The sequence below is a fragment of the Amphiura filiformis genome, chromosome 18 (genome assembly GCF_039555335.1).
Source record: "Amphiura filiformis chromosome 18, Afil_fr2py, whole genome shotgun sequence".
In the NCBI taxonomy this organism is placed as follows: domain Eukaryota; kingdom Metazoa; phylum Echinodermata; class Ophiuroidea; order Amphilepidida; family Amphiuridae; genus Amphiura; species Amphiura filiformis.
In genome coordinates this window covers 25108389-25132502 of record NC_092645.1, presented here as the reverse complement: position 1 = coordinate 25132502, position 24114 = coordinate 25108389, and the positions used below count along the sequence as shown (strand labels likewise).

The following is a 24114-nucleotide window of genomic DNA, read 5'->3' as shown; positions in this document are numbered from 1 at the left end:
TGATCTCATTAACCTACAGAAGCGCAGTGCTACAAGATACAAGTTATTAAATTTGGAGGTAGGTGTGTTTAGTGATCTCCCCAGACTGCAAGAACTGTGGCTATATGGTAACCAGTTGGCCATGCTGCAGGTGGGTTTGTTCAGTGATCTCATTAACCTACAGAAGCGTGTGCTACAAGATACAAGTTATTAAATTTGGAGGTAGGTGTGTTTAGTGATCTCCCCAGACTGCAAGAACTGTGGCTATATGGTAACCAGTTGGCCATGCTGCAGGTGGGTTTGTTCAGTGATCTCATTAACCTACAGAAACGTGTGCTACAAGATAACAAGTTATTTAATTTGGAGGTAGGTGTGTTTAGTGATCTCACCAGACTGCAAAAACTGTGACTATATGGGAACCAGTTGGCCATGCTACAGGTGCCACCGTGAAGCAGAGCGATATACACAAGAAAGCAAAGGGTATGAAGGCTAGGTCAGCATCTATTAGTGATTTCATTGCCAAAACCAGAATCGGTCAGAGCTTCCGAATATTAAATTCATGATGATAGGGATGACCACATTTGTGGGAGCAACTTTCTTCCCAAGTTCTTTACCTGCACCATGTGTATTAACCTGCCAGTCCCATGCATAGAATACCAGCATTTTCACTGAGAAGTTGAAGACAAGGTGACAGGGCTTATCAAAAGTAATTGGTGTGATCTCTTTCAAATTGCCCTTGACATGAAAAAGGTATTCTGAAGCCATGATGTTGAGCTATCTTAGGAAACCTAACCATTCACAAGACTGGAAAATTTGCACTTTAATTGAAAGAAAAATTGAATTATTTTTATGAAAAATCACTGTCTGATTTGCAACCAATATGAGACAAAATATTTTATACAGTTCTCAAATGTTTGCATCTTTTTGGAATGTATGACTGTTAAACACAATATTTTCTAATTCAAATATAAATAAAGTTTTAGTATTTTTACATAATATATACACAAACTTTCAAGAACCACAATTATACAAATTGATCCTTTTGATTAGTAACAAAACAGAGTAAACATGGACAGTGCAATTTCTCATTCCATACAGTAAATGTGACACAATTTGCTACATGGGAGCCAAAAGAGGCAGTTTTGAAAATTGAGTTACTATAATCATTACCTTATTCAAACATTAGGATATCATATACTGAAAACACCAAGGGTCTAGCATATTTGGTTTTAAAGTTTTATGATGTCTATATTCTTATGTATTCAATTGTTTCCTCCGTATTTTATCTCAATTTAAAATTTGCTGCCTTTGGCCTCCATGGACCAGACTGTGTCACATATTATGAACATAGAAGTGAATGTTGCACTTTATAACTTTTGTACTCAAAGAGGCTACTTGATTTCACCTCAAGTTTGGTAGTGACATACATGTAGCTGCATATTTCACAGCTGGTTGGCGTATCGAATTGAGCATGTCGTCGTTAGGCAGGAAAAACCTCCTATGGGCTTTTGGCCCCTGAACATGTTTAAAACAAAACTGCCAATAGGTTACATATGAGGTTTTGATTTAAACATGTTCAGGGGCCAATGACACATAGGAGGTTTTTCCTGCCCAACGACGATGTGCTAACATAATTCCGTAGGGCATGGCATATACGCGCGCATAAAGCACATTTTTGTCAGCATGCTTACAGCGCAACCAAGGAAAGGCACTGATCTCACTGCCAAAACTCAAGGTGAAGTGAAGTACAATCAGGGCATGTTTGTGAGTCTCTCCTGGAGGATAAAATTGTGTACCTCCAACATAATATTTTACCATGCATCCAGACAAGTTCATTATAAAGTGTGAGCTTCTATGGGATCTGCGTAAGTGTTATAACGTTGTCTGCATCACATATTCTCCTATCTCAAAATGCTGCCTTGTGTACCTTTTTAATTATTGTCATCGATGCAAAGTTAACAGGATATATTACTTTTGTGGTAATACCAGAATATGTGACACGATCAAGGGAAATGAGTCGGATGTCGCTAATATTGATTTTGAGATATTGGCAAAGAAAGTGTTAAAATTCTTTTGTTTTATGTTGTTTTCAGCGATTGATAAATTGGCGTAACTTCAGAAAGAAAAGTCGTATCAACATGGGGTTTTCAGTTTCTGAAAGCCCTAAATGTCCTCTTTAGAAACATGTGTAAAACTCATTTTCGACCAGGGCCAACATGTCACATACCGTATTTAAATCGAATAAACGCCCCGAGGCGTTATTTTCCCAAGGGGGGGCGTGTTTATTAGAGGTCATTTTAGCACGACAATTCCCGTTAAAATCATTAGGTAAGCTTAAGGCCAGAGTAATGGAAGACACATTCGTTCACGCCCGAATTTGAGATTTCTTGATATTTATCAACACTAAGATGTATTCTTTCCCTTGAAACTGATAAAATACAACTTGCTAATATTTACTCGTATTTTTGCTTGATTTGTTTCACTCTTTTCAACTCTAAAAAGTCACATGGCTCAAGACAGCTTAGTAAATTGGCGGAAATAATGAGTCAGTAATGCTTGAATCGCGAAATATTTTGATTACGCTGCGATTCGCTTAGCGTGACGCCGCAACTCTGCGCGTATGTCCAACGCAGTCTAGGCGCATTCGGTTTGTTGTTCACGCCAGCAAATGTGGTGTAAACAAAAAAATTTGCAGTCAAAATGCCACTTAGATTTTTTAATTATTTTGAATTTTGGCGCACTGAAAGCAGACATTATAGATTTATTGGTGCAAAAAGATGCATATTTAGACCATGCACCAGATACAGCTTTTGCAAGCGTGAAAGTCTTACCGTTTTAAAATATAAGGACATTTTGTGCATAATTTTGACATTTTGTTACTAAAACGTCAATTTCTCAGAGTTCACTTTTGACAATATTGCACGATTTTTGTGACAAGATAACTCGAAAAATATGCAAGCAAAAGGTAAAGTTTTTGCACTATCGTTTAGAGTACATCAAAGCCTAGGGAAGGTTTTCTCATTTTTTCAAAATATTTGTTTTAAACAAAAATATACACCATTCTGTGCAATTTTTAGCTTAATAGAGTGACAAAATTGCTTTTTTCACATGTTTTTTTTTTAATATTTCAAAAAAAAGAGACGAATTTCAAAAAAATAAAAAAAACCTTCCCTAAGTTCATGTCTCTTCTTTATGAAAAGCTAACTGAATTTTTTTACTCGAATGGATTTTTTTTCTAAGTTGTCACAAAAAATTGAGATAAAAAGTGAATTTTTGTGATTTTTTCAAAAACTCGAGATTTTTGAACAAATCTGACGTCACCATGGGATTCCTTGACTCACTTCCTTTCCAAAAATGTATAGTTTTATATACTTTTGACATACAATTCAGAAATAATGATGCTCGAAAAGGTCCATGTTCCCTCCCATTACACTGGCCTTAAGTCACGCTAAAATGATGAACTATGAACTTTTGACACTGACTTTTGGTTCACTTCCGGGTTTCGGATGCAGATTTTCGCCATTTATTGCTGCTATTATGGACCATGTGAGCAACTTGGTAAGCTTACTACACAAGATAGCATGGAAATATCGAATTTTTGAAACATCTTGGTTGAAAAAAAAAAGTGGTGGGGGCGTTTATTTGAGGGGGGGTTTATTTGAGGGGGGGACTATTTGACTAAATACGGTATTACAATCCCATGTCCATTCCTAAAAGAAAGAAGCCTGCTGAAATATAAAATAACAAAAACAGCAATGACAATAAAAATTACACTAGGCAGCCTTTTGAGATACGTCATCATACAACAGCGAAGCGGACAATGATATGTTCTAAAATTTTGCAACACTCGCACTTTAAAATACCAATTATCGTTCAGGTTCAGACCTTTGCCAGCAAAGGTGACAGGAACGCTATTTTCCCACATGAGAAATAATTCCGACTATATGAGTCCATGCTCCCCTGGTCTAACCTCATTACCTCAAGGGTAAAGCCATGATTTCTCTGTGATACGGAAAAATGGAAAAATTCACGGAATTCAGGGTTTGCTCACAGAAATTTGAAAATGCCACAAAATAGTGAAAAATTTGTAAAATGTGTTGATTTGCAAAAGAAAACAAAGAAAAGTGATAATTTAGCAGTAATCAACCATTAAACAATCAATTCTAGCATTTATTCTAGGCCAACGATGCAAGATTCTGGCCATACAGCTATCGGAAGTACACACAAGACAATTGATGATGCTGAATTTTAATGGGGATGTTGAGGGGAGACTACAGTATAATTATGTAAGACAAATTACACTTTTAAAAACATGCTTGTATTCACTTTTCAGTGCTTTATATAATGTAAAACGGAAAATCACAGAATCGTCCAATTGTAACACGGAATTTAAATTTTGTAACACGGAAAAATCGTGGCTTTACTCAAGGAATTAGTGTAACAAGGCTCCATCTAAACTGCTCAAATAAAGAAAGTCCGCAGTCATATAACCCGTCCTACACCAAACCCTGATCGTGTTATGAACATTTAATTGATAAAGTCGTGTGCAGAATCTTGTTAGCTCCAACTTGATACCAAATTTGCCACCAAAAACTCTAAATTCAGAGAGATTGAGACCAGTATATGAAATTTGGTGCATTTTCAAAAGTTGCAAATTAAAAATGGACCACGCGGAGCTGTAGAGGTGAATGGCACAGCCGACCATTGACATAGCCCGAAACAACCGCTAGGGTCATATCGATCGCATCGTGCCCTAGTATTCATCAGTAAAGCACTGTAGCAATCCATGCGTTTCAAATTAACAATTGAATAAAGCGCGCACTTGGGATAGTCGACATGGGTTCATCGTGGGCAAGCAAGCTTGACCACATTGCCACGCTAAGCAATTTCGACCGCGTTATCGTTTTGATTTGCAACTTTTGAAAATGCACCAAATGCCATAAACTGGTATCAGTCTTTGTCACTTTTGAGTGTTTGGTATCAAATTTGGTATCAAATTAGAGCTAACAAGATTCTGCACACAACTGTATCAATCAAATTTTCATAACAAGATCAGGTTTTGGTGTAGGGCGGGTTACATGACTGCGGACTTTCTTTATTTGAGCAGTTTATAATAGCTGCCATGTGTCATACGTGTACACTGCAGAATGCAGAAACTGTCAAATGTCTATAGGGCAGCTATTGCAGATAGGGCATCCTGTACTAACCTACCTACCTGAATGGGTGACTCCATTTGAAATCTACACCCCCTGTGTGGGAGGGTCAAGTAATGTCTTCCATAGGGGGTGTATGGATTTCAAGTGGAATAGCCCATTGCTACAACTGCTTGTGTGATTCAACCGCAAAGTGTGCAATTCCATCTGTTTCACAAAGAGATTCAACCCAAAGAGACCAGACCAAATTTCTGTGTCACTCATACTTATAATCATGCACCTGGTAAACTTCTATTTGAACCCTGTGCTTGTTTGTATTGTACGAGTTGTATTGTACGAGCGTTGTGCCAATAATACGCACTAAGTGCTACATGCGCAGACCATTGTAATGCTTAAGCTTAATGATGCAAATTTTCATTCAATTCCAGGATCTTGCTGATAAATCCCAGAGGAACTTGCCATGTATGACCAGCCAAGATGTATTTAACATCTACAATCAAAGAAATAAATAGTTGGCACACTTTGACAATATGTTGGAACTATTCATTGCTGCTCTGAGAGTTCGGTGAAATTAGTATAACTATGTTTGATGAGAAGTACAAACCTTCCCCTCCTTTCCTCTTCACCTCCCCCCCATTCCACCTCAATCAATGTTGGGGGACTGGAGAGCCCAATGTCAAAACTGCTTTCATCAACATTGAATTGGGGGGAGAGGGGCAGCGATTTACGGTTATTATGCCAGAGTGTGCCAACATTAATTTCTTTGATTGTAGCATTACGCACATACATTGCTGAGTTGGTATTCTTTGGGTCTAATCTCATTGCTATATATAGTGTCCAATCTTAGCTAACTTGGCTTCAGCATGTCCTATATTGCCAGCCAAGCTAGAGAAGAATGTACTCTTTGGTATGGGGTGAAATAAGGCAAAGCCCTAATTAACTGCATACTACATACAAAAATATCATTCTTCCTAGACCAGGGTCATGAAGGTGCACTGCTGATTATCTTTTCCTGTTGTAGCACCTTCATTGCCAAATCTACCTTCTTTTTCAGCATGTCCGGTTGTTGCAGAAGCTCTCGTAGATCTTGAACGCTCATTTCTAGTAACATTCCTGTGAAAAGAACAAATACCACACACTTATGTTAGGGGCTGTGCAATAATTATGAGCCCGGGGAGGGGGGGGAGGGGGAAGAAATTTTTGGCGAGCGAAGGGGGGGGGGACAAGCAATTTTTGGCAAGCCGAGAGGGGGGGCAAGCGATTTTTGGCACACATTTGAATAAAACGCTCTACAAAGCCTTAGGAAAACAGTACGGAAACGCTTAAATATGTAAATTTTCCTGCTCGCTTCACTCTCAACGTACATCTAGACCATAATGAGGTTTGCAAATTTGGATCCCAAAAATTTGGCATGTTCGAGGTGGGGGGAAGATTTTTATGGACTGGGAGGGGGGGAAACAATTTTGGCAGACCGAGAGGGGGGGGCAAGCGATTTTTGGCGCGAGCCGTTTGAAATTTTACCCCGGGAGAGCTCATAATTATTGCACAGCCCTTATGTGAATAAATTTTGATTTCAAATGCAAAGTTTATTATTTTTTACCGACTAGTGTTTAAAAGCAAAACAAGGATTCCATGTGTACACACAGGTCTCTTTTATTTCACAAGGGGTCATTGGACTAAGAAAGTGCTACACATCCATGTTTCTAATAAAAAAATAAAAAATATTCCAATTAGGCGTCCATTTGACCTGACCAGGCAGTATCAGTATAGAACCTATCCAATACTATGTCACCCGTCCTGGTTGTGGAATCGAACAAGAGACCTGTCCCTCTGCCACTTGATGAACATGACTGAATCCCTTTCAACAACGAAAACAAGCTAAAGATCATCAAAAATGATAATCAGGGACGAATACAAGTACTGACATAATTTCCTGAAACTGATTTAACATTTCCTGAAAATGTGTATTTCCCTATACTTTGTACAGAGAATATCCAAGCAAAGTTTTCTGCAATCAGGAAATTTCCTGAAGATTTGCATCGCTGGATTATTTCATGAGCAACGTCAGGTATTCATTGCCATTCAACAAGATCAATGATTTCTGTGTTGGTGTCAGCAATAAAACTACAGAATAATTAGCCACTTCCTCCAAAATAATGAACTCAACATTTAAGTTTCAGACACGATGAATTTTACGCGCTCACACATATACATGAGTGTTTCTATTTTTTATTCTAGAACTTCTTGGTTACCTGTTATTTTGGGGGCTAATTCTCCATGTTGTTGTGTTTCTAGAACATATTGCTAATTTACCTGTTATTTTGGGTGCTAATTCCCTCTGTTGCAGTGCAACCAAGTTGTATAATTCTTCTCCAATTTCTTGCTTTTCTTCTTCTTTGTCCGTTACTTTACCACATGTACTGCAAAAAGAAAAATTTAAAAATATGCATTAAATTCAACATTTCAGTAGTTATGGAAACTAAATTACAAACATTTCCATTTGGCATTTAAATCAATTTTATTGACTCCAGAACCTATGTATTATCCTTAAATTGACATGAATTCTGTAAGGCCAAAAAAAAAGGTTTGTCTCAAAGCTTGCGCGCGCATTTGTAAAATCGCGCGATTTGAAAAAAAAAAAAAAAAAAAATCAGACTTTTTTCTCAAAATACCATAAAAATACCAAGTCGGGAATAAAAAATCGCATTTCGCATTTGTTTTCAAACCACTAGTGAGCTTTGAGACAAACCTTTTTTTTATGGCCTAATCTCATTGGTCAAACACCACATCGATAAAAAATCTGTATTACCTGCATAGGGCATACGACAACACATCAGCCAGAGAAATTTTCCGTAAAACCTGCAAATTCCTCACAAGTTATTCCAGGACTGCTATTAAAAGCAAGGAATATATTGGACTACTTTAGGTACGATTACCCCACTAAAATCCTTCATCAAATTAGAGTCTACCAACGTGTCAAAAAATATAGAACTCATGTTCACTCAGGGATAAACTTATTACCCCTACTCTGATTGTTCTCATGAAATACAGGAAAATATCTTTGGCCTGATGGCTTCATGGAAAACGGCACAAATTGTAGATATTTTCCTGTATTTTGTGCACAAGCAGGGAGTAAGCAATAATATTATTTGTATTCAGACTTCAATTGTATTATACCTCTTTACTTTGTCATGAGTTAGTGTTCATTCAGAGAAGATAATCTTACACTTCCCACAATGCATTTCTTCCAGTTCAATTTTCTGACCTGATTTGCTATCTAGTTCAACATGGCACAAACAAACTTGTCCCATTGGCACTGTACAACTCTAAGAATAAAGGAGCTGTGGTAGCTGTGTGGCACCATTTACATGTGAATTATATTATGCCAAACAACCACAGATGCTAGCCAGATCAACCAGCATAAATAGCGCCTCATTAAAATGACATCACATGACATTCCATGCACCTCTGCATTGGCTCAATGCATACAAAATTTTCAAAACTGAAAACATGCAAGTTTCATTCTTCTAGAACTCGAGTTAAAAATTAAACTGGGGGTCCAGCTATTTTGAATCTAGCAGATGAAAGTTTATTGTAAATGCCTGTGTGTGAATTTGTGCTGCCCAGTCCCATCTTCATGTTGCCCGGAAGCAATATGCGCAAGGATTTCCCCCCTAAATGTTCAGATCCCATGCATGTGATTGGTCAGTTCTGTGCATGTGATGAGTGCATCAGTGCATTCAGTGCCAAACTAATTTGCATACCTTATAGTTGTGTTAGTAGTTTGTATGTGCATGGGTGGATAGTGATAAAAAGTACCTCAACAAACAGAGCACATCTGGACCTTGCAAAATCTGTTTATTTCTTGACTATCAACCCATTTAACCAGTTTATTCTCAAAATATAAACAAAGGAAACCTAGTAATGGAAGTGTCCTTTGAATAAATGGGGTAATGTATCATATTGCAAGGGATTCTGGGAAGGGTATTAGATATCTTCCCTGGTGTTCATTATCATTAGTTAATTAGTAAGTGTTCTGTAAATAAATGGTATGGATATAATGTTGCTACCAAACAGTACCTGTACACTTAGGGATATCCTGAGGGGAAATTAGTCAAGTGTTAAATCAACAGTGTTTGAAATAATTAAGTCCTTGTCCTCTTGTCCAGAAATGGAAGTGTCCTTTGATGAAATGAGGTAATGTATAACATTGCAAAGGATTCTGGGAAGGGTAAGATATCTTTTCTGGTGTTCATATATCATTAGTTAATTAGTAAGTGTTTTGACATGGATATTATGTTAACACCTGTACACTATAAATATGTCTAGGGAGAGATACCCTTGGTGTGAGTTAAGGTCAGTTCATACTACGCCGCAATTGCATTGCAGTGAGGTGTGTTGATGCACTGCACTATACTGCAAAATACTACATTGCGATATCGCAATAAAGTTAAATACATTTTAACTCGAAAATGCGACGAGTTGCGTTGAGTTACGGCAGAAACTAATCGATATATCAGCAACACAATGCAACGCAAAGCAATTGTGGTGTAGTATGACCGGACCTTAAGTCACATGTTAAATCAGCAGTGTTTGAAATACATGTAAGCACAAGTTTGTCCTTGAGTCGAGAAATAACATCCACAACTATGATGAGCCACGCACTAGTCTGATGGAAATTACTGTGACATGAAATGTTTCAATATCACAATCTTCAGTGTTCGCTTTACCAAGGGGTTGACAGTGATTCGCCGATTCTCCAAATTTGGCCAAATTTGGGCGCCACGGTATGCTAGACAGAAGTTGCCGGAATCACAAATTTGGTACCAGCATGGGCGCCGCCATCTTGGGAAAAGGGGTGCTGGCGACTGTCGACTGACGGTCGCCAGCACCCCAACGCTACCAGCAGCTCCCAGCACCATGACTACGCCGTAACAGCACGCGTTCCCGACTGTCAATCATCAAGGGTCAATCACCTCGAACTTGACAACGATATCTGAATAGACTATTGCCAAGTCTTACACGTGTAGGCGCGAAATTAAGGTTAATTTTTGTGATTGAAACAGTATTTATCTTGTATAAATCTTGGTCTGGAGAGTGGGATTGTTGGTCGATTTGATGTATTTAAATAGATTAAGTTAATGGATGCGCTAAAAATATTATTAAAAGTATTAAAACAGCTATTCAACATTTGAAAAAATACGCTGTTGCAGGCTTGAAAAGGTCTAACCTTGGTTGCAGCAAGCCGTGATTTTCACGGGTAATTTTATTTCTTGAACGCTGGCTACGGGCGCGATGCAGCCGGTAGAAATCGCGGTAGTGTTCCAGGCCTACGCGATGGCAGGGTAATGGCGGCATCCATAGTTTTATTACATTTATCTTCGAGTGACGCTTCCCAATCTTTATTTATTCCCTGGCTTTACCTTATCTCAATCACATGTTTACTGCAGCACACCGACATCGCCTGGTTATTTGGTGCAGCAGAGATACTAAAATAAATACCCGGGATCGATTCGATACACGTGAATTGCTATGCACGATTTTGATATCAGACGAAAATCTTTGGATACCGGGGTAGAAAATGATGAATATCTCCTGTAAATGATTTCGTCTCAAGAAACCAGATCTGGTCTCATACACTTGAAAATATGTGTTGATCAGATATGATAGTCGTTAGCTTGCATCTTGAGAAAAGGCTGTGCGTCTTGAACTCAAAATCTGACCAAAATTCTAATTTTATATTGCGTTGGTCCTGTATGGACTACAGTGCGCAGGCTATAGCTGCACTCACTACTCCAGTGGAGGCAGTATGACCATTGACCGCAATGTCGTATACAAGCTTACTCACACAGCGAGAAATCAATTACCCCGGCTATTGTCAGTAGCCTTAGTCGGGTCACTTGGCTAATTATGCGTCTCATAAGGTCGGAATAAAATGGCCATGTGTGGCTATGGATTCAACCTACCATGGCGATTCCTACCATGAAGATATCGGGGCGATGACACTGTGTGCTGTGATATCAGCTTGTTCAGTTCTGAATATTTTTCACTACCAATTTCACCGAGTTAACCAATGATTGCAGGGGCTTTCAGACAAACTATTAAATTAAGATGGCCTTATGTTGAAATTAGGCTATTCCAGTTGAAACCCATACACCCTCTATAGAAGATGTGACCTCCATATTCTGCACAGGGAGTGCAAATTTCAAACAGGGTTACCTGAATGGGTGACTACATTTGAAATCTACACCCCCTGTGTGGAAGATTAAGGTCATGTCTTCCTTAAGGTTACACGAAAAACGATAAAAAAGCGATAAAAAGACGATAAAGTTGTTCTCTAAAACCGCTTTTCTCAGCAATCAAACATCGCAGTGAGTCAAATGTTGGTGCATGGATGTATCTTAACATTATTTTTGTGTGTTTATACAAATTTTAGAATCCGCTTTGAAAATCCTCCGCTTAAATCATTTTTACGCACCAGGTTCACATGATCAAAAACACGTTCCATGCAGTTTTTTTCAAATATTCGCTCCGTATAAAACCATGCCGAGTGATTGTTTTCCCTTTTTTGTATTGTACTACAAATTGACCAAAGAAATAATGTTGCCATGGGGAAGAACCAAATACAGTACCGATTAAATTTTATTTGCCCGTTTTTGGGAACAATTTTCGAGAATCTTGTACCACAAAACACTGTTATGTTACATTATCGATATCTGGATTGTGGAACGTTAATTTTGATTTCTAACTGCCTACATTATTTCTCAAAAGTATGTCGATTCCTTTAACGTTTGAATTTCACTCCAAATTTAAGCTACTTTTGCAAAAATCGAGGTTTTTCGCCATCGATACCTCCAACATTTACAGCGGTGATGAGATTGTTTATCATAAGAGCCTGGTATGCACTATTCCATAATAGTCAGTTTGAGATCAATCGATTTCACAGGTCCCTCAGCAGCTCAATCGGTTAGCGTGCCGAACTCACGTTCGACTATATGATACTATAGTTTTGAGCTGGAAAACTTTGGTACGTGTTCGAGTCCCTATGTGGTCCATTCCATTCCATCTATTTTATTTTATTTTTCTCTCTCACTTTTTTCTTTTTTTTCTTGTTCGCTTTTTCTTTCTGACTGCAGCGATTGATTGTTTTTGCCCGTTTTTTTCCATTATATAATTCAGGAATTTTTAGGCTATACTAGTCTAATAGGCGCGAAATATATTTTTACAAATTAGATTAACAAAATATTGGTTGTTGGTTTTGTTACTGTTGTTGTAGTTATTGTTGTAGGCCTATATTGCATAATCAGGGTATAAAATAAACATACTAGGCCTATTATAGCCTAGAAGCATTGATTTATTTCACGACAGATATCATCCAGGATAATTTTAAAATTGAAAATTTAGAAAATCCAAAAGAAAATTGCCGAAAACGGCTGCCCACAATCACCCACCCCCCCATCAGCCCATATGGTCCTATCATGGTCGCCCCTTTCCTATATATCCCTGCAACATATAGGATGACTCACGAGCCGCGGTTTGTCCGTGGCCCTAGTTCAGATTGATACGCTATTGTTCGCGTGAGTTCATTCTTTTCTGCATGGCTGTTTCCATTATTAACTTACGCCCCTCTGGAATCAAGCCTTGAAAATCAATTGTATTTAACCTTAAGGGGTGTGTGTATTCTAAGTGGAACAGCCCATTAATGACAGCCATTCACATGCTTGGGTTTTTGACAGACATGTTTTACACAACGCCATAGATGCAACCTAGCTTGCAATTTGCACATTTTCTTTCTATCAATACAATCAGGAACATCTTGGATCTTTCATAAAAAATGAAATGCATCAAACTTCAACTATATCATAATACTAATCATGGCGTGTCCGTCCCTTTGTCCGCGCGCTATCGTGTGTGCATGGCTCGCGTGCTTGTGGTGCGTATCGCGTAGTGCACGGTGTACCGGAAAGCATTACAGTGTGGCTATAAATCGTGCAGGTGCATCTCATCAGATCAATAGGCCTATTTTCAACACATATTTCAATATGGCACACGTGCAGAGGCCTATATACAGCAGAACATGTCTATTTCGGGGTGCAATATAATGCGGAGAATCTTAAACCCTAACCCTAACCTATTACCCGTTATATTAGGCCTAATTGCGTTCACATTTATCACGACTGATTTTATTACTTTAGCATGTTTTGTAACGGCCTACATCCAGATACTAATTTAGGCTCAGAATTTAGGGGAATCAACCCGAGAACCACAAAATCTAGTGTAATATAATCCTCCACGTGTTCAGATTGGCTTCTTGTTGACATATCACAGAAGTATGGAATTTCTTTTTAACAGTTAGAAATATTTTTTGATGTATATACTTTACTATTAGTATCCATATCACAACAGTGATGTGTATTGTGTAATTGTTATGTATGATCCAAGGGGAAAAATAAGCAGGCTATTTAAGTAAATTGTTCCAATGTCCATTACCAATCGCATAGAAGAGGCAATGTCTCCACCCCCTTCTACGCGCCAGTGACCAATGGGTCAACCATCTTGTATGTTGTGTAATTGTTATGATCCAAGGGGAAAAATTATCAGGCTATTTAAGTCAATTGTTCAATTCTTCCCGAGTCCGGGTATGCAATATTATTATTAATCGCATAGAAGAGGCAATGTCTCCACCCCATCTAACAGGCCGGTGACCAATGGGTCAACCATCTTGTTGTCAAGACCGTTGACCAGCCAATCTATGCATGATTCTTTATCACCTTTGCGTTCATGCTCGTATACACTCAATGCATACTCATTTTCCCCTTGGTAGGATCTGTGCTGTGATAGGGCAAATTACCTCAAGAACATCAGCTTTGTTTGCTTTCTGAATGTAAGATGGGGTCATAGGTTAAAAAGTAAAAAGAACATTTAAACATGCAAATCTAAAAAGCAAGAATGATATGCTCATGCAATTAATATTGAGGTGAGTAAAAATGTTTCTATATAATATACTGCGCCAAAAACTATCCTTACATTTTGAAAAAAAATCCTAATTTTAAAACTGAACCATATTTGGGTAAATTTATTTTTTTAATAGATGTACTATCTAATCTTGCACATTATGACACCCCATTGAATCCAATGTGACCTCATGAAGTAAAGTTAGAAGCATTTGATATGACAAAGGTCCAGTTTTAAAAGTGAGAAAGTAGTCATTCTTCTGACTAACTTGCAACATTCTACGTGGGTTGCATGGGAGCAAATCCAAAGAGTCCAACAATCCCAATGGATTCTCACAACATTTCATCCTGCTAAATGAGGTCAGTGCACAATATTTGGAGAAACCAAACAATTATTTGAATTCGCCCAGAAGTGAAGGAGCTATATCGATGAAAATTTATCTGTGTAATCACTGGTCCTTTTGTACGTTATGGTCCAAAAATGGCCTCATAAATAAGTCTACTTTCTTAACAGGTGGTGCGAGATGGGTGGTAAGCGCATAACCTTTTCATGATAAGATCCTCCACTTTCTTCACTGTGGTTGCATCATTCCCAAGTGATGGACGTCCACTTCTTGGCTCAGTGAGGGACATGTAGCAAGTTTGGAAATTCCTTTTTCAAAAAGCAACAGTGCCATACGAGGGGCAATCATCACAGTAGACAGCCTTCATTTCATCATAGATTTTTTTGGCATTTGAGGCCTATAACCCTTCAAATGCAGGAACGTAATCATGCTGCGTGCCTCAATTTTCTCCATCTTGCAGGTTATGCGCTTACCGCCCATCTAGCACCACCTGTAAAGAAAGTAAACATACTTATGAGACCAATTTTTAACCATAACGTACATTAAGACCAGTGATTACACTGACAAAATTTCATTGATATAGCTCCTTCACTTCTGGGAGATTTCAAAAACCTTTTGTCACCCCCTCGTATATATTCTGTCGGTCCGTGTCACGTCACTTCCGGTTGATGATGTTCGAGAGAAAACAAGTCCCTGATTCGATTTTTGTTGATGATTTCTGTCATTGGTGTAATGTAAATTTCGATCGCAAATAGTCAGTGGAATCAAACAACCGTTTCTAAGTCTTCAGAGTGAAAGAAACTTACTTGATTTACCGTTTATATACTGACAAACTTAAAATTAAATTCCATGGTCGAAAGTGTCGTTTTTTCCGAAATTGAATGTCACTCCAGCAACATCGCTATGTAGCCTTATTCACAGCCGGTTTCTGTTGTTCACAACAAACCGTGAGCCACATGCAGTTTGGGCCCGAGACAAGAGATAGCCCGGATGTCCGACCGACAGAATAGAATCATACCAGTGACCTTTGACCACAATTCAGTTGAATTACATGCAGCCTAAATGACACAGATATTCTGTCGGTCGGACATCCGGGCTATCTCTAGTCTCGGGCCCAAACTGCATGTGGCTCACGGTTTGTTATGAACAACAGAAACCGCTGTGAAGGAGGCTACATAGCGATGTTGTTGGAGTGATATTCAATTTCGAAAAACGACACTTTCGACCATGGAATTTATTTTTAAGTTTGTCAGTATATAAACGGTAAATCAAGTAAGTTTCTTCCACTCTGAAGACTTAGAAATGGTTGTGTGATACCACGGAATAGTTGCGGACGAAATTTACATAACACCAATGACAGAAATCATCAACAAAAATCAAATCAGGGACTTGTTTTCACTCGAACATCATCAACCGGAAGTGACGTGACACGGACCGACAGAATTGGATTTTTGTGATTTAAGTATACAGACCTTTACCAGTGAAATAAAATAATAAATAACTTGTTCAGAGGAAGAATTACAAATTTTAAAATACACACACACACTGGTCTGCAGGTAAAACAGTGCATACTCCAATTTGAGTTTCACTATCCCTCTGCAGACAAACATATTTTAAAGTTTTTACTATGCCAAAACAGACTTGCTGTAATATTATTTTTGATACAGTAGCACTATCAAGAACTGTCGATATCCGCAGTTCATGGGTGTCCACTGCTCAACACAAATTTCTGTTCAATCCCTAAAAATAAACTCCTATACTTACTTGCCAGCTTCATCTATATTAAGTGTATGCACAGCTTTATTGACTGCTTTTTGGAGGTCTGTGGGAGAGTCTAGGAGGTTTTGAATGGTAGAAATATCCAATTCCATCAACATGCCTGCAAAAAAAATTGTATACATGTGAAAAAAGGGAAATTCTTTATGTGTAGCAGATGCGATGGTGGTGGAATCCAATCATGCAACAGTAAATTGGTTGTTAATTGCTAGCATTCCAATTTGTTCCCGCTTTTGTTTGTGCGAGTTGCTTAATGCTCTGCATGCTAGCCATGCACTTCAATGGAAATAGTTCAAGTTTTGAAATATTTTCATGCTGACTCCAAATATGGTCCTGAAAATTTACATTTCTGAAAATTTTGAATTTTAAATTTTTTTGAAACATGTCGTCTGCAGTCGACACCCGTGTGAAGAGAGTTAACTAACAGAGGAGATATCTTACACTTCCCACAATGCATTTCTTCCATTTCAATTGTCTGAACTGATTTGCTATCTAGTGCAATATGGGTTGATCGACTCGATAGTGACATAATGTGCCTCAATGAGCTAAGCACATCTAGACCTTATTTTTTGACTATCGACCCATGTTTATTCTCAAAATGAAAACAACAGGAACTTGTGCAAAGTTAAGTAAAGAGGAGTGTCATTATGATGTAATGAGGCAATGTCTAATGTTGCAAAGGATTCTGGGAAGGGTAGGATATCTTCTCTCATTAATTACAGTCTGCACTATTTACAAATTCTGCACTCTGGATTATACGCAACAAACTCCTTGGTCAAACAGGATATTCTACAGGGATGACTTGACAAGTCAGTGTTTACAGAATAGCAATTGAAGCTAAGCACTAGTCTATTGATATTTTTGAAGAAACTGTGTACACGTATGATCACGTATGTTGACGCTCCCCAAATGTGATTTGGCACAAAAAGTTTTATGGTCCTGAACCTGCCAACCAACTGTTTGGTACATATGACATCATATCTATATTAAGCATAATTAATGATTTAAACCTATGATCTCAACACAAAATTAAGACACACCTCAACTTTTCGGTCACAACTTTGACCTTCATCAGGAGACTGGCAACCCAAGTTCGGGATCAGTGACCTTTTGGACACTTGAGTCAGGCCAAAACTTGGTTGTACACTCTAGGTAACTTGTACCGGCCCCCGTCGCAGTTGAGTGATGTTTGGTTTACTCTGATGTAAATTGACTCCTTCACAACCCTTTCAAAATATCTTGCATCCCGGTTAAGGATTTTGACCATGTCCACATCAACATGGTCGCAGGGAGATTCAATATGTACGTACTGGGAGACTTCCGACGAGGTTGTAGGTCAAAGTTGTTACGAAAATTTGAGATACGTCTTGTGTTGAGATAATAGGTTTAAATCTAAAATTATGAAGTCTACCAACACAGATGAACTTTCACGCTATAGTATATTAAGCATTTTGGAGTTTTGTTTGACTGCAATATTTCATCCTTGATTTTGTCAAACAAAAATCCAAAATGCTTATTTACTGAACAAATCTGATGAATCTATTCAATAAACATGTGACCTACTACCACAAAATGAGCGTAAAGTTGCAAGTTGGTATAGTTTCGATCGAGACATCCTGGCTGCAGTTGGTGTTCTTTGTTTCATGCACCTATTCAAGCCAGTATGTCTGTATGTCCTTTATGAATGGGGGCACAATGGCCAATTCACAAAGGACATACTACAGGTGCACGGCTAACAGAGAACATTAACTCAGATTCAGAAGCCCGATTGTCTCAAAACTACCAGCTAGTAACTTTACACTCATTTCGTGGTAGCTGATCGCATATTCAGACCTGCCAACCCCTGAAACTCCAAATGCGGGACACTAAAAAATCTTCCAAAATTCCAACGAAATTACGACGAACCTTCCGAATTCGGAAACATTGACACAGTGAAAAGCTGAAAATAACCTCTTCACCAATCCGAAAAAGATACGCAATTCATCGGTTATACAATGTTGCATCAATGAACCATGCACCGAGCGATGAGGCGAAAATAATAGCCTCCTTTTAATGGCAACGTTCATACATATCCAATGTATTACAATGGGCAACATGAATTTAACACGCAAACACGTGCTAATCAGGCTTTTAATAGCGCCACCACATTTTCAATGCATTTAAATAGGTATAGCGCCGCCGCAATTCTTTCGTGCCAGACGATATCGGACAATTTGTTGGGTTTTTTAATGATTTTTTTTCAATGGACAGAAATGCGAGAATGCGGGACGTCCCGCATTTTCGGGGTTTTAAACTTCGGAATGCGGGACTGTCCCGCAAAATGCGGGACAGTTGGCAGGTCTGCATATTACCTGTGATTTTAGCAGCACATTGATTTGGTTTTAAATCCAGCACCAGACTGTATAATTCTTCTCCTAATGTCTGCTTGTCTATGCTTCCAGTATCTTCACATTCTCTGAAATAAAAAATACAAACAGTTGAGACAAACATGTTTCAACTTCATACTCAACTAAAGGTAGAAAAAAATGTGCATTTTAGATGATACATAAGGTCGCATGTCACAAATAGGTCACCCCAAAATGGAGGAGCCGTAACATGAAAATGCTTTCTTCCCACTTCAAGTTTGGTTTATTCTAAAAGTATGATACCTATTTTAGAAAGGTTGGTGTCATTTTGTAGGTAATTATGTTCTTTGTCAAATACAAAAAACCCCAAGTCAATTGGACAACTACTTTGAGATTTATACTTCAATATGTAAGATGTGTCAATGGAGGAGCTGGGGCGGGTGAGCCGGGGCGGTGAGCCCCATAGGGTTGTACACAAAATTGTGAAAATATGGCAAACTTCAAACCTTTGTATCTTAAAAAGTACAACTAGCATGGACACCAAATTGCACATATATCATCCTGGATTGTTAATCAACCTCATAGTAGATCAACTGTAACAAAAGATGTAACTAATTAATTGCCTAATTAAATACTAATTAAGACAGTTTTCCCTATATGTTACTGTACAAAGTGTGCACGTAATGCTCCGACATTTCTAATTGGCCTATCTCTTGCCCGAGTCACCCTGCTTATTCAAAAGTACACATATTTTTAAGGAAATTTGATGAGGAATTCAATTATGCTATCAGTTTTAGTGCCAGACATGGAGGAAAAAAGTTTTGATTGATAATGTCATACAATTTGTAAAATTATTTTACAATTTTTGACCACCCTGTATGTTTAACGCAAGGGATACCAAACTCTTTCTTCCTAATTTGTTGGAAGGGCCCATGCAATGTCTTTCTGAATCCATATTTATTTTGAGCTACATAGCTTTCAGAAAAGAAAATATGGGGTTTACCATGACACAAAAGATGTTAATTTTGTTGATGTTCCACCCTGTATATTTCTTACCCACCCTGTATTATGATATTATAATTTGTTGATTTGGCATCCTTGTAATATAAGCTTTCCAGAAATGTATACTTTTAATGGTCTAAAATGTATTCATTAAAAGTTGTGTTGAAGTGAATCAAAATTGGTGATATTTTATCATAAAACATTATGTTACATAAAAGATGACCAATTCATGACATGCGACCATAACAACAATCAACCTAAAAGACTCACAACAATTTAAGCAATTTCTGGGCCTCATGGAAGAACAGAGGATACTTTAAAACATCCACTGAATGAGTAACCCAGGCAAAAGAAGAAATAAAACAAACAAACAAAGCAATCAATATGGCTTAGTAATACTATTTTGTGTATTGCGTAATAGAGATGGGTGACTATCACTTTCATGACTACGACTATAGTCGCCACAAATAATCGGGAGAAAGATCGGTGCAAATTAGCGATAACAAGTCAACAACGCCAATTTAATGATGATTTATGGACTTAAAAGATTATTTGTTGGTTAGTATTGCTAAGACAGTGATTAACGTTTTTATCACATTTTTGCAGTTTATTATGTTAGTATTTGGTATTGGTTGGTTTTGGTGCGGATATCTGGCGCTTTTAACATGATTTTTTTAACATAAAAATATAGTTGTGTTAGTCGACTTTTAGTTTTCAATAGTCCTAGTCGCGACTACCATTAACAGTCGAGACTAAGGACTATTGACAACTTAGTCGCCCAAGCCTATGGCACAACAGCTTTTGTAACCCCTATTGTTAGGTTCCAGACAGGCTTGAATTAAAACCAACATTTCCGGGGCAATTGGGGTTAGGGTTAAAATTGTTGATTGGAATGATCGCCCATGGGTCTCAAAACAATACTTTTATTCTCTAGTCTGAATACACACATCGCATTCTCTAAGTTTTAATCCCCATACCTGTGTATGACTTTCAGTGCACTCTTAATGCACATGGCTAGTAGATTATCATCTTCTAACATGGCCATGACCTGTTCATTACCAGCTTCCAGAAGCATACCAGTGATGCGATCCGCACTCTCTGGGTGACTTGATTCCACCTTGGAAAACAGGTGCTCCCCCAGGATCTCCTTTGTCAATGGAAGGGCAGACTCGGTCTCCATAGTTGCAGTGACACCTGCAGGTTGTGTGTCATCAATTATGTGTCAATGTCAATGTGGCATGCTACCTGTTGTACACAGAATGGTAGAATAAAATGTAATTTATGATAAGGATAATTCATGAACAAAAGTACATTAGTCAAGATAATTGCACACAACTGAAGTTTTTACCTTCAGCTCAAGAGCCGTAGGACTGCTGCAGCGATATTGTGGGCCCCTGTCTAGTAGGGTAAGGTCACAGGTTCAAATGTGCATAAACCTATGGTGTATTCCAACACCCATTGTAATTCTCATGTTATTTTTAGTGTTGCGCGCACACTATATGAGTCACTGGAAACTAAGAATTGTTGTCTCAATGTTCATATTACGCATACCCCTCCCCTTTCCCCACCAAACAATGTTGGGAGAAGATATGATGAAGATAAGCATATTGGGCATGCCAACATTGTATGGGAGTAGAAGGGGGACCATTTGCAATAAGGAATTTAAATTATTTCTAAGACTGTAGTCTTGTTCAAGACTCTCTCTTATAGACCTACTATATTTCTTATTCAACCTGGGGTGAGTTCCCTCACTCAAACCACTATATCAGCCCCATCTTTAGATATTTTCAAGAAAAACCTCTAGCTTGCCGGTCACCAAATAGTTAGTGATTTGCGGTTTTCGCCCTGCTGACTACAACTTCAGAAGGTTCATGATCATGATGATTACCCACTGCCTAGTCCTAAACTGTAAGCCTCATATTTGTGTGGCGCGGAAGTACACCAAATTGGTGTCTTATGACCTATGACCTGATAAACAACACAAACTACTCCACGTGGAAGTTGTTGACATTGTTTGTGAGTTTTGTTGACATTGTTTGTGAGTTTTGTTGAACAAATTCCTATTTTATAACAACATGTAACACACCAAAACATAAAGATCGACTATCTAATGACTTCATAGTCTACAATGATTCTAAATTTTCCATTATCTGCGGATTCCTTTCTGTTCAAACACGAATTTGTAGTTTCATATTCTTGCCGTGATCGCAGTGTTACGGCGAAGCTGCCAAATAATTCAACACTGATGGCCATGTGATGACGTTGTTCAATCCGGGTCTCTGTGGACTCTACCACTTCTTATAATAGGTATGCTAAACAGATCTTTTATGTCACCTTTGATTGAGTTCTTTTCCCGGTTCCTGAAATTTAACACGGAAATAGCCCCGGGGGTAACGCACCCCCTTAACCACCCTTATCGGCGGCACTGAATTTAAAGAACAACAACTTAAAAATGAATGAGGTGATGGGATCGCCCGGGTGATTTGTCGATCAAGTCAATTACCTCCCCTATAGCCTAGTGGACTAATCCAAAGTAATAATATCTAGTTCGCAAGGCAAACTTAAACAAGAGCACCAATGGTGCTGTAGCTCATTTTCCCTAATTAAATATGCAAATTAGCTAATTAATATGCTTAACATTTGAGTATTTTTGTTTATATCAGTTACTTTGTACCAAGTTTTGAATTTCTATGATCTTCACACAAAAACCGATTACACCTGTCTCACCTTATTAAAGCAGGGCCAAATTTTTATGAGCTGCATAGTCAATAAGATAACAATAATGTTAATTGGACCACTAAGTACTTATCTTCGAGACAAACAACTGGGTGAGAAGGAAAACAAGAAACAATTATATTGAGGGTTTAGGACCATTAGTGCTGTGGTCGACATGCCTTATGTCGACATAATGTCGACGTCGGCACGTATCCCGACATGTCGACATCAAAAAAAAATTATTAAAAAAAAGAAAATAAAAAATAAATAAAAAAAAATATTTTTGGCCAGAAAAGCAAGTTATAGGCCCAAAATTACTTGTTATTCAAGGTTGGAAACCAGAGAAATACTGCTACTAAAAAAAAAAAATGCAAATTTTTTTTTACAAAGTTGGATAAATTGTGACCGTACACCACGAATGAGCCGTAAATGTCCTCACTTGTATTCTGAGTTACAGTGTAAAATGGGCATGAAGGTCAAATTCATAATATTACCTCAATTTGGTGCTTCATGCCTCATTTTGAGATACTGTAACTCAGAATACAAATATGACCTTCATGCCCATTTACGGCTCATTCGTGGTGTACGGTCACAATTTGTATATATTTTGATTACCTTTGCTTCTATTGAACAGTCAGGGACACATTGAATTAGTATGCATTGCTAGCTGTTCAATAGAAGCAAAAGTAATTAAAATATACAACTGTATCCAACTTTTTATAAAAAATTGGCATTTTTTTTTTTTTTTTTTTTTTTGATTAGCAGCATTTCTCTGGTTTCCAACCTTGAATAACAAGTCATTTTGGGCCTATAAACTTGCTTTTTTTCTTCTTTTTTTTAAGAATTTTTTTATGTCGACATACTGTCGACTTCGGTATACGAATTATATCGACATGTCGACATTAAAAAACGGTGCCGACCACAGCACTAAGGACCATACACTGCAAACCCAAAGTGCCTATATTTCAGCAGATCCTCTAAAATTGGTTTGACAGTAACAATGAGGGATTAATTACTGAATATAGGCACAAATTTAGACCACTATTTGGGAGTATACAATCCAGAAGATCAGACCTCAACCGGGCAAAACAGACATGTCATTTATCGGTATGACATTTTCGTTATTGATGCTGCTCTATTTTAAGTTTGCACAGAAGAGGCATCTCAGTTTTAGTGCGTCGATTGTCAGTAAATTGCACATATACTCACTCTTAAATAATTGTTCATCAAACTAATCCTGCGTTCCTTATGAAAAGTACCAAATGCTGCATTGTATGTACAACCACCAAAAAAGATAAAAAATGCATCTAAAAAATTTGGTACGTGCAACCCTACGGCACTAAAATTGAAGTCATAAACAGCCTCAACAGAGTGACGTCATCGCTTTGCCACAGAGCTGACATGTACCATGTGACACCTGATCATGTGATATTTCGTATTTACGGCACTAAAAGTTGAAGTTGCATTGCAATTGTGTGCTCTGGAAAACTTATTTTTTTCTGGATTCATAATGGAGCATTAATTACAATTTCAAACATGAACGTTTAGGTACAACAACCCGTGTAATTAATATTATGACAAACATGCAGCTATTTAAGCTTCTGGAGCCTTGTGTGGTTTCGTACAAGCTCTAATGAAATTACGTGCGTTAGCTTTCTGCATACAGATCATCCCATACCGTACTAGCAGAGCTAAGCCCAAGTACGGTATGGGTTCCTCGTACTAAATAATATTATACGTGGGAAATACAACCAATACAAGATACAACCGAACCAGCTTTTCCATACAATAAACAAGAAATGGAATCCAATGTTTAAAACATATACATGTATCTGCACAGTGCACA

General features: G+C 38.0%; 1 protein-coding gene across 1 annotated transcript in view; it reads right to left on the bottom strand.

The window, feature by feature from the left end:
* Positions 1 to 6114: 6114 nt before the first annotated feature.
* The window catches only part of LOC140139050 (uncharacterized), a 28075-nt gene continuing 10075 nt past the window's right edge, over positions 6115 to 24114 (bottom strand). The window contains exons 2-6 of the mRNA XM_072160832.1: positions 20531 to 20798; positions 18558 to 18661; positions 16195 to 16309; positions 7446 to 7552; positions 6115 to 6245 (exon numbers count right to left, since the gene is read on the bottom strand). Coding sequence (XP_072016933.1) covers positions 6115 to 6245; positions 7446 to 7552; positions 16195 to 16309; positions 18558 to 18661; positions 20531 to 20733 — 660 coding nt within the window. The 5' untranslated portion in view covers positions 20734 to 20798. The remainder of the gene's footprint in view (positions 6246 to 7445; positions 7553 to 16194; positions 16310 to 18557; positions 18662 to 20530; positions 20799 to 24114) is intronic.